The following is an 11,912-nucleotide window of genomic DNA, read 5'->3' as shown; positions in this document are numbered from 1 at the left end:
GAAGAACTGAAGCTGTTTTGTGAAACTGATAAGAAGCTGATCTGTGTGATTTGTGCAGCTGGGCGGGAACACAAGTCTCACAGCTTCATGCCGGTAGATGAAGCTGTTGAAATCTACAAGGTAAAAGCAAATCGGATTTGATGACATCATTGTGTAATCTATTCTTTATTGTCTGACATGTTTATTCTCTGATCTGAAACCCAACCCCAGGATCAGATGGAATCATCTTTCGAATCTCTCACAGAAAAGAAATCAGACATCGAGTACATGGAGCAGCGACAGGAAGAGAGCATTTCTGGAGTTCAGGTGAGGCTTTGTCTTATTGATTTAAGGTTTTTGTGTAGATTTAATCCCTCTGTTGTGTGTAATAAGTGGGCACCTGTGTAGAGCTCAGTGGTCGAGGGCCCGAGCTATTGGGAGAGGTTGGACAGGCAAGGACTTTACCAAATGGAGCGCAGGAGTCTGAATAATGATCTATTGCACGTGTATAATATCATGAAATGAAATGTTCGGGTGAATACTCAGTCCTTTACCCTGAGTAGGGCGTCGAGAGTGCGAGGGCATGGGTTTAAGGTGAGAGGGAACAGATTTAATACGAACATTAAGGGCAACTTTGGTAGTGGGTATACGGAATGAGCTGTCAGAGAAGGTAGTTGAGTCAGGTACCATAACAACAGTTTAAACGTCATTGAACAAATTCCTGGAGAAAAAAGTTTTAGAACTATCTGGGGCAAATGCGGACAGGTGGAAATAGCGCAGATGGGACGTCTTGGTCGGTATCTAACACCCCTTGCTGTATGAATCTGTGAAGTCTGTCATTAAAAGTGGTGCTGCTGTCTGCTAGTCCTGGTGACCTGGTTCTGTCCAATGAGGGTTAATGGACACATGAAATGGAACAGGTTGCAGGGAATTGTACTGGGGAAATGGGAATAATGTGCTTGTACATTACTTTCACCAACTATTTCAGTCATATTAAGCCGAGCTCTTGAATTGCCAAGGTAATGAAAGCAATGGATTAAATAGATGTAAAAATGGATTAAAAGTACCATTAGCAAATTTGCAGATGATACTAAGCTGGGGGATAGTGTGAATTGTGAGGAAGATGCAATAAGGCTGCAGGGTGACTTGGACAGGTTGTGTGAGTGGGCGGATACATGGCAGATGCAGTTTAATGTCGATAAGTGTGAGGTTATTCACTTTGGAAGTAAGAATAGAAAGGCAGATTATTATCTGAATGGTGTCAAGTTAGGAAGAGGGGATGTTCAACGAGATCTGGGTGTTCTAGTGCATCAGTCACTGAAAGGAAGCATGCAGGTACAGCAGGCAATGAAGAAAGCCAATGGAATGTTGGCCTTCATAACAAGAGGAGTTGAGTATAGGAGCAAAGAGGTCCTTCTACAGTTGCACCGGGCCCTGGTGAGACCGCACCTGGAGTACTGTGTGCAGTTTTGGTCTCCAAATTTGAGGAAGGATATTCTTGCTATTGAGGGCGTGCAGCGTAGGTTCACTAGGTTAATTCCCGGAATGGCGGGACTGTCGTATGTTGAAAGGTTGGAGCAATTAGGCTTGAAAACACTGGAATTTAGAAGGATGAGGGGGGATCTTATTGAAACATATAAGATAATTAGGGGATTGGACACATTAGAGGAAGGAAACATGTTCCCAATGTTGGGGGAGTCCAGAACAAGGGGCCACAGTTTAAGAATAAGGGGTAGGCCATTTTGAACGGAGATGAGGAAGAACTTTTTCAGTCAGAGAGTGGTGAAGGTGTGGAATTCTCTGCCTCAGAAGGCAGTGGAGGCCAGTTCGTTGGATGCTTTCAAGAGAGAGCTGGATAGAGCTCTTAAGGATAGCGGAGTGAGGGGGTATGGGGAGAAGGCAGGAATGGGGTACTGATTGAGAGTGTTCAGCCATGATCGCATTGAATGGCGGTGCTGGCTTGAAGGGCTGAATGGCCTACTCCTGCACCTATTGTTTATTGTCTATTGTAAATGTAATTAGTGTAGATACGTACAGAGCCCAGCATGGACATGTTGGTCTGCACTGCAGGACTCGACACTGACTATCCAAATGACACATTCCATGTCATGAGGGAACACAATATATTGATTTTGAACTTTCATCTGACAGGAAGAGTCACACAACCTTCAGTCACAGATCACATCCCAGTTTGCTGAACTGCACCAGATTCTCACTGAGAAAGAGCAGTGCTTACTGGGAGAGATTCAGGAGGAAGAGAAGAAGATTGTAAAAACAATGGAGAAAAATCTTCAAGAGATTCAAGAGAATTTAAAGTCCATTCAGGAGGAGCTCTCAAAGTTACAGGAACAGATAGATCACAAGGACGGCGTGATATTTCTGAAGGTGAGGGGTTACACTACAGTTTGGCGAAGTGAAAGTGTACATTCCCAAAAATGGTGGGTTAAAGTTCTGAAATAAACGCCGCATTTACCAGTAGTTCAGAACTGGGTCAATGTTCCGTCTGTTCCAACTACTCACCACATCCGACAACAATGCCCCAAATTCCAGGAATCCTCATGTATTCATCCCACTTCAACTTACATTTATCTGCAATATTGTCTTCAGGCTATCCTGTGAATTCCACGTTCTCTTTACTGCATTTGAGATTTTTGTAGCAATTTGGCGAAATACCCGCTGTCGGGATCATGACGATCCATCTCAGTTTATTGACATTTGTGTTTTATTTATTTCAGGAGGTAGCTGGTCGCAAGATGAGGTAGGACATGCTTTTGACTGAAACAATGTACGTTTAAAAAAAACATCTCAAATGCTCAGTTTATAACCAGCTATTAAATATTTGCAGGTTTAGTGATGAAGCCAAACCAATGTTGGTGGTAGATGACGCTTTGCCGATTGAAACGTTTGATCGCACCTTTTTCTATAACATGGCATTGAAAGAAACATCTGATATCATCAAGCCAGGTAAAACTGATACCTCTTAACACCTCTTTTCTGAAGAAAACTGCGTTCTCCAGAATTGATATCCACGCATGAAAATCTTTTGATGATCCAGCCGAGATCATGTTGCAAACTTTGACAGACATCCTCGCAACCCATAGCATTTCCCATTCTCCACAAACGTACTCCAAAGACGTACAGGTATGTAGGTTAATTGACTGGGTAAATGTAAAAATTGTCCCTAGTGTGTGTAGGATAGTGTTAGTGTACGGGGATCACTGGGCGGTGCGGACTTGGTGGGCCGAAAAGGCCTGTTTCCGCGCTGTATCTGAAATATGAAAAAAATATATATACACACCTCCTACATTCACATCCAAGCCATGAAAATATAAAATAAACAGCAAAAGTTGCAGCATCGATCTGTGATACACACCACCAGTAACAGACCTCCAGGCAGAAAAATCATCCTTCTACCGCTACCTTCCACCTCCAACCACCAAGCCAATTATGGGTCAATTTTACCAACTCGTCTTGGATCCCACCTGCCTTCGCTTTCTGGACCAGCCTTACATGCGGAACATTGTCAAGTCCCTCAGTGAGTTCATAGATTGGTTTACAATGAGATCAGTGTGTTAGTTGTACACACCCATCAAATCCACCCGTGAATCTGTGGCAGCAGGAGGGACTTGAGGATGGTCTGTTGCCTCCCTGGTGCCAGGGTTCAACACATCACGGACCGGCTTCAGAAAATCCTAGTGAGGGAAGGCGATCAACCTGAAGTCGTTGTGCACGTGGGCACGAATGACGTCGGGCGGAAGAGGAAGGAGGTGCTACAGCGGGAGTTTAGAGAGTTGGGAAAAACACTGAGAAGTAGGACGTCGAAGGTGGTTATCTCTGGACTGCTACCGGTACCTCGTGCTGGTGAGGCCAGGAACAGAGAGATAGAGGGTATGAATTTATGGCTGAGGGGCTGGTGCAGAGAGCAGGGATTTAGATTTCTGGACCACTGGGATCTCTTCTGGGCTAGGGGTGACTTGTACAAAAGGGACGGGTTACATCTTAACAGCAGGGGGACAAACGTTCTGGCAGGCAGGTTTGCTAGTGTGACACCTGTGGCTTTAAACTAAGTAGTGGGGGGGAGGGGTTGACAAATTGTGAATATGAAGATGAGGTAAAAAAAGGGAATACAGGAGATATTGCAAAAGACTCTCGGAAGAATGGGAACAGAAGTTCTAGAGGGGAAAAGAAATTAAGGGCAGGGCCAATTGTGACCGATGTGAGAGGCGAGGTGAATACAGAAGTTAAAGTGTTGTACTTAAATGCGTGTAGTATACAAAATAAAGTGGATGAGCTTGAGGCTCAGTTAGTCATGGGCAAGTATGATGTTGTAGGGATCACTGAGACATGGCTACAAGAGGACCAGGGCTGGGAACTGAATATTCAGGAGTACACAACGTATAGAAAAGACAGACAGGTGGTTAGAGGGGGTGGGGTTGCTCTGATGGTAAGGAATCAGGAGATGTTGAATCAGTATGGATAGAAATGAGAAATTGTAAGGGTAAAAAGACCCTAATGGGAGTTATCTATAGGCCCCCAAACAGTAGCCTCGACATAGGGTGCAAGTTGAATCAGGAGATAAAATTGGCGTGTCAAAAATGTAATGCTACGGTGGTTATGGGAGATTTCAACATGCAGGTAGACTGGGAAAATCAGGTTGGAAATGGACCCCAGGAAAGAGAGTTTGTAGAGTGCCTTCGAGATGGATTCTTAGAACAGCTTGTACTGGAGCCTACCAGGGAGAAGGCAATTCTGGATTTAGTGTTGTGTAATGATCCTGATCTGATAAGGGGACCAGAGGTAAAAGAGCCATTAGGAGGCAGTGATCACAACATGATAAGTTTTACTCTGCAAATGGAAAGGCAGAAGGGAAAATCGGAAGTGTCGGTATTACAGTATAGCAAAGGGGATTACAGAGGCATGAGGCAGGAGCTGGCCAAAATTGATTGGAATGAGGCCCTAGCAGGGAAAACGGTAGAACAGCAATGGCAGGTATTCCTGGGAATAATGCAGAGGTTGCAGGATCAATTTATTCCAAAGAGGTGGAAAGACTCTAAGGGGAGTAAGATGATACTGCAAATGTGGGTCCCTTGAAGACAGAAGCAGGGGAAATTATTATGGGGAACAAAGAAATGGCAGACGAGTTAAACCGTTACTTTGGATCTGTCTTCTCTGAGGAAGATACACACAATCTCCCAAATGTTCTAGGGGCCGGAGAACTTAGGGTGATGGAGGAACTGAAGGAAATCCACATTAGGCATGAAATGGTTTTGGGTAGACTGATGGGACTGAAGGCTGATAAATCCCCAGGGCCTGATGGTCTGCATCCCAGGGTACTTAAGGAGGTGGCTCTAGAAATAGTGGAAGCATTGGAGATCATTTTTCAATGTTCTATAGATTCAGGATCAGTTCCTGTGGATTGGAGGATAGCAAAAGTTATCCCACTTTTTAAGAAAGGAGGGAGAGAGAAAACGGGTAATTATAGACCAGTTAGTCTGACATCAGTGGTGGGGAAGATGCTGGAGTCAATTATAAAAGACGAAATTGCTGAGCATTTGGATAGCAATAACGGGATCATTCCGAGTCAGCATGGATTTACGAAGGGGAAATCATGCTTGACAAATCTACTGGAATTTTTTGAGGATGTATCTAGGAAAATTGACAGGGGAGAGTCAGTGGATGTGGTGTACCTCGACTTTCAGAAAGCCTTCGACAAGGTCCCACATAGGAGATTAGTGTGCAAAATTAGGGCACATGGTATTGGGGGTAGGGTACTGACATGGATAGAAAATTGGTTGACAGACAGAAACCAAAGAGTGGGGATAAATGGGGCCCTTTCAGAATGGCAGGCAGTGACCAGTGGGGTACCGCAAGGTTCGGTGCTGGGACCCCAGCTATTTACAATATACATTAATGACTTAGACGAAGGGATTAAAAGTACCATTAGCAAATTTGCAGATGATACTAAGCTGGGGGGTAGTGTGAATTGTGAGGAAGATGCAATAAGGCTGCAGGGTGACTTGGACAGGTTGTGTGAGTGGGCGGATACATGGCAGATGCAGTTTAATGTAGATAAGTGTGAGGTTATTCACTTTGGAAGTAAGAATAGAAAGGCAGATTATTATCTGAATGGTGTCAAGTTAGGAGGAGGGGGAGTTCAACGAGATCTGGGTGTCCTAGTGCATCAGTCAATGAAAGGAAGCATGCAGGTTCAGCAGGCAGTGAAGAAAGCCAATGGAATGTTGGCCTTCGTAACAAGAGGAGTTGAGTATAGGAGCAAAGACGTCCTTCTACAGTTGTACCGGGGCCTGGTGAGACCGCACCTGGAGTACTGTGTGCTGTTTTGGTCTCCAAATTTGAGGAAGGATATCCTTGCTATGGAGAGCGTGCAGCGTAGGTTCACTAGGTTAATTCCCGGAATGGCGGGACTGTCGTATGTTGAAAGGCTGTAGCGATTGGGCTTGTATACACTGGAATTTAGAAGGATGAGGGGGGATCTTATTGAAACATGTAAGATAATTAGGGGATTGGACACATTAGAGGCAGGAAACATGTTCCCAATGTTGGGGGAGTCCAGAACAAGGGGCCACAGTTTAAGAATAAGGGGTAGGCCATTTAGAACGGAGATGAGGAAGAACTTTTTCAGTCAGAGAGTGGTGAAGGTGTGGAATTCTCTGCCTCAGAAGGCAGTGGAGGCCAGTTCGTTGGATGCTTTCAAGAGAGAGCTGGATAGAGCTCTTAAGGATAGCGGAGTGAGGGGGTATGGGGAGAAGGCAGGAACGGGGTACTGATTGAGAGTGATCAGCCATGATCGCATTGAATGGCGGTGCTGGCTCGAAGGGCTGAATGGCCTACTCCTGCACCTATTGTCTATTGTCTATTGTCTATTGTCTAATCCGCTCTCTTTCAACGACCCCACAACCACAAGTAGTGGGGGGGAGCGGTTAACAAATTGTGAATATGAAGATGAGGTAAAAGGGAATACAGGAGATATTGCAAAAGACTCTCCGAAGAATGGGAACAGAAGTTCTAGAGGGGAAAAGAAATTAAGGGCAGGGCCATTTGTGACCGATGTGAGAGGGGAGGTAAATACAGAAGTTAAAGTGTTGTACTTAAATGCGCGTAGTATAAAAAATAAAATGGATGAGCTTGAGGCTCAGTTAGTCATGGGCAAGTATGATGTTGTAGGGATCACTGAGACATGGCTACAAGAGGACCAGGGCTGGGAACTGAATATTCAGGGGTACACAACGTATAGAAAAGACAGACAGGTGGGCAGAGGGGGTGGGGTTGCTCTGATGGTAAGGAATGATATTCCCTTGCAAGGGGTGACATAGAATCAGGAGATGTTGAATCATTATGGATAGAAATGAGAAATTGTAAGGGTAAAAAGACCCTAATGGGAGTTATCTATAGGCCCCCAAACAGTAGCCTCGACATAGGGTGCAAGTTGAATCAGGAGATAAAATTGGCGTGTCAAAAATGTAATGCTACGGTGGTTATGGGAGATTTCAACATGCAGGTAGACTGGGAAAATCAGGTTGGAAATGGACCCCAGGAAAGAGAGTTTGTAGAGTACCTTCGAGATGGATTCTTAGAACAGCTTGTACTGGAGCCTACCAGGGAGAAGGCAATTCTGGATTTAGTGTTGTGTAATGATCCTGATCTGATAAGGGGACTAGAGGTAAAAGAGCCATTAGGAGGCAGTGATCACAACATGATAAGTTTTACTCTGCAAATGGAAAGGCAGAAGGGAAAATCGGAAGTGTCAGTATTACAGTATAGCAAAGGGGATTACAGAGGCATGAGGCAGGAGCTGGCCAAAATAGACTGGAAGGTGGCCCTAGCAGGGAAAACGGTAGAACAGCAATGGCAGGTATTCCTGGGAATAATGCAGAGGTTGCAGGATCAATTTATTCCAAAGAGGTGGAAAGACTCTAAGGGGAGTAAGATGATACTGCAAATGTGGGTCCCTTGAAGACAGAAGCAGGGGAAATTATTATGGGGAACAAAGAAATGGCAGACGAGTTAAACCGTTACTTTGGATCTATCTTCTCTGAGGAAGATACACACAATCTCCCAAATGTTCTAGGGGCCGGAGAACCTAGGGTGATGGAGGAATTGAAGGAAATCCACATTAGGCAGGAAATGGTTTTGGGTAGACTGATGGGACTGAAGGCTGATAAATCCCCAGGGCCTGATGGTCTCCATCCCAGGGTACTTAAGGAGGTGGCTCTAGAAATAGTGGAAGCATTGGAGATCATTTTTCAATGTTCTATAGATTCAGGATCAGTTCCTGTGGATTGGGGATAGCAAATGTTATCCCACTTTTTAAGAAAAGAGGGAGAGAGAAAACGGGTAATTATAGACCAGTTAGTCTGACATCAGTGGTGGGGAAGATGCTGGAGTCAATTATAAAAGACGAAATTGCTGAGCATTTGGATAGCAGTAACAGGATCATTCCGAGTCAGCATGGATTTACGAAGGGGAAATCATGCTTGACAAATCTACTGGAATTTTTTGAGGATGTAACTAGGAAAATTGACAGGGGAGAGTCAGTGGATGTGGTGTACCTCGACTTTCAGAAAGCCTTCGACAAGGTCCCACATAGGAGATTAGTGGGCAAAATTAGGGCACATGGTATTGGGGGTAAGGTACTGACATGGATAGAAAATTGGTTGACAGACAGAAAGCAAAGAGTGGGGATAAATGGGTCCCTTTCATAATGGCAGGCAGTGACCAGTGGGGTACCGCAAGGTTTGGTGCTGGGACCCCAGCTATTTACGATATACATTAATGACTTAGACGAAGGGATTAAAAGTACCATTAGCAAATTTGCAGATGATACTAAGCTGGGGGGTAGTGTGAATTGTGAGGAAGATGCAATAAGGCTGCAGAGTGATTTGGACAGGTTGTGTGAGTGGGCGGATACATGGCAGATGCAGTTTAATGTAGAGAAGTGTGAGGTTATTCACTTTGGAAGTAAGAATAGAAAGGCAGATTATTATCTGAATGGTGTCAAGTTAGGAGGAGGGGGAGTTCAACGAGATCTGGGTGTCCTAGTGCATCAGTCAATGAAAGGAAGCATGCAGGTACAGCAGGCAGTGAAGAAAGCCAAAGGAATGTTCGCCTTCATTACAAGAGGAGTTGAGTATAGGAGCAAAGAGGTCCTTCTACAGTTGTACCGGGCCCTGGTGAGACCGCACCTGGAGTATTGTGTGCAGTTTTGGTCTCCAAATTTGAGGAAGGATATTCTTGCTATGGAGGGCGTGCAGCTTAGGTTCACTAGGTTAATTCCCGGAATGGCGGGACTGTCGTATGTTGAAAGGCTGTAGCGATTGGGCTTGTATACACTGGAATTTAGAAGGATGAGGGGGGATCTTATTGAAACATATAAGATAATTAGGGGATTGGACACATTAGAGGCAGGAAACATGTTCCCAATGTTGGGGGAGTCCAGAACAAGGGGCCACAGTTTAAGAATAAGGGGTAGGCCATTTAGAACGGAGATGAGGAAGAACTTTTTCAGTCAGAGAGTGGTGAAGGTGTGGAATTCTCTGCCTCAGAAGGCAGTGGAGGCCAGTTCGTTGGATGCTTTCAAGAGAGAGCTGGATAGAGCTCTTAAGGATAGCGGAGTGAGGGGTATGGGGAGAAGGCAGGAACGGGTACTGATTGAGAGTGATCAGCCATGATCGCATTGAATGGCGGTGCTGGCTCGAAGGGCTGAATGGCCTAATCCTGCACCTATTGTCTATTGTCTAAGTCTCCACCCATTCTGTCCAACACCCGAACATTCAATCTCTGCTTCCTTCCATGGTCCAAGCCACCCCTCCCTCTCTCTCACCCTCCACTCATAGAAACAGGGGCAGGTCATCTGGCCCCTCGTGTCTGCCCCCTTTGTGATCATGACGACCCCACCACACACCTCTACCTCCTCTATAAACTCCTCAAATTACTGCTAACCTCAATATCCTCTTGCTCCGATCTGTCTCCATGTGTGTGTGCCCCCCTCTCTTCGTTTCTCCGCACCCGTCCACCCTCCCCCACCTCACGAAATTCCCCTCGCCATCCCTGGATTAAAAATCCGGGGGGGAGATGTCTGTTGTCCCCCCGATGTGGTTGTGGGTGAAACCCCGGGCAGGGTTTCAGTTGTCCGCCCGCCTGTGCCTGAGGCCGAGCGGCCTCTCCCCCGGTCCCGGGGCCGCGCTGCCCGAGTCTCCCCCCGACCCCCCCCCCCCCCCCCCCCCCCCCCGGGGACTCTCTGATTCTCTGCTTCTCCCCCCAGTCTCCGTCACCCTGGATGTGGAAACAGCGCATGCGCGGCTCGAGGTGTCTGAGGATCGGAAGAGGGTGAGATGGACCGGGACCGGGAGGAGTCTCCCTGACACCGGGAAGAGGTTTACAGACCGGCCGTGTGTGCTGGGATCGGAGGGGTTCACATCGGGGAGACATTACTGGGAGGTGGAGGTGGCGGGGAGTGAGGGCTGGAGTCTGGGAGTCGCCGCAGAGTCTGTGGAGAGGAAGGGACCGGTCACACTGACCCCGGAGACTGGAGTCTGGAGCATCTGGCGGTGGGGTGGCAAGTTTGATGCATTCACCTCCCCTCCATCCCGTCTCCCCGCCCGTCCCATCCCCGGGAGGGTGGGAGTTTATCTCAGTTACGAGTCCGGGACAGTTTCATTTTACGACGCGGCCACCAAGTCCCATCTCCACACCTTCACTGGGAATAAATTCACGGGGAAACTTTATCCGTTCTTCTGGACTGGGGATGTAGACAAGTGGCTGAGAATCTGCTCCGGTTCCGCTCCGGGTGTGTAAAAGGGTCGGGTCCCGGGACCGGCGTCAGGAGCGGGGCTCAGGGGCTGTGGGCAGAAACCCGGTGGACAACAGGTCGGAGCTGAACGGCTCCCATTTAATCCCAAACTGCAACATGACCTCCCGACTTCCATCCTTAATACTCTGACTGATGAAGGCCAATGTGCCAAAAGCTTTTTTGACCGCCTTATCCACCTGCGACTCGACCTTCGAGGAACCGTGCCCCTGAACTCCTAGATCCCTCTGCTCTACGACACTCCCCAGAGGACTACCGTTCACTGTGTGGGTCCTGCCCTTGTTCCACGTCACAAAATGCAACACCTCATTACAACATCGCGGGCTCCAGTCTGCGACCCGCCGGCGCGCACATCACCCGCTGTGGCTCCGCTCACGTTTGTAACTCTTCACCTTTAACTTGACGTTTAATAAAGTATTTTTAAAAATAACCCGCGTTTGAGTTCTCTCCGCGTCCCCGCGTCACGGTACAGAGATCTCTTCAAACAGCAGACACGAGGATCCGTGGATACTGGGTTTACAAAAGGAAAAAGACACACAGGGAGCTGGAGTAACTCAGCGGGTCGGGCAGCATCTGTGGAGAACACGGATAGGTGACGTTTCACAGAGTGCTGGAGTAACTCAGCGGGTCAGGCAGCGTCTGTGGAGAACGTGGATAGGTGACGTTTCACAGAGTGCTGGAGTAACTCAGCGGGTCAGGCAGCATCTGTGGAGAACATGGATAGGTGACGTTTCGGGTCGGGACGCATCTTCAGACTGAAAGGTGTGGGGTCTTCACTAAGGAAGATACAAGCAGATGTTCTAGTGGCCAGAGATCCTAGAGTGACAGAGGAACTGGAGGAAATCCACATTAGGCAGGAAAAAGTTTTGGGTAGACTGATGGGACTGAAGGCTGATAAATCCCCAGGGCCTGATGGTCTGCATCCCAGGGTGCTTAAGGAGGTGGCTCTAGAAATTGTGGACGCATTAGTGATTATTTTCCAATGTTCTATAGATCCTGTGGATTGGAGGGTAGCTAATGTTATCCCACTTTTCAAGAAAGGAGGGAGAGAGAAAATGGGAAATTAAAGACCAGTTAGTCTGACATCAGTGGTGGGGAAAATGCT

At 47.0% G+C, this 11,912-nt stretch overlaps 1 protein-coding gene across 1 annotated transcript in view; it reads left to right on the top strand.

The window, feature by feature from the left end:
* The first annotated feature begins 216 nt into the window (after positions 1-216).
* LOC144612224 (uncharacterized) overlaps positions 217-11,912 on the top strand; it is a 16,536-nt gene continuing 4,840 nt past the window's right edge. Inside the window, exons 1-4 of the mRNA XM_078431782.1 lie at positions 217-306; positions 2,131-2,364; positions 2,715-2,737; positions 2,831-2,943. Of these exons, the coding sequence (XP_078287908.1) occupies positions 217-306; positions 2,131-2,364; positions 2,715-2,737; positions 2,831-2,943 (460 nt within the window). The remainder of the gene's footprint in view (positions 307-2,130; positions 2,365-2,714; positions 2,738-2,830; positions 2,944-11,912) is intronic.

Source organism: Rhinoraja longicauda, chromosome 43 (genome assembly GCF_053455715.1).
Source record: "Rhinoraja longicauda isolate Sanriku21f chromosome 43, sRhiLon1.1, whole genome shotgun sequence".
Lineage (NCBI taxonomy): Eukaryota > Metazoa > Chordata > Chondrichthyes > Rajiformes > Arhynchobatidae > Rhinoraja > Rhinoraja longicauda.
Note: the sequence above shows the minus strand (reverse complement) of the source record. Positions and strands in the feature narration are given on the sequence as shown.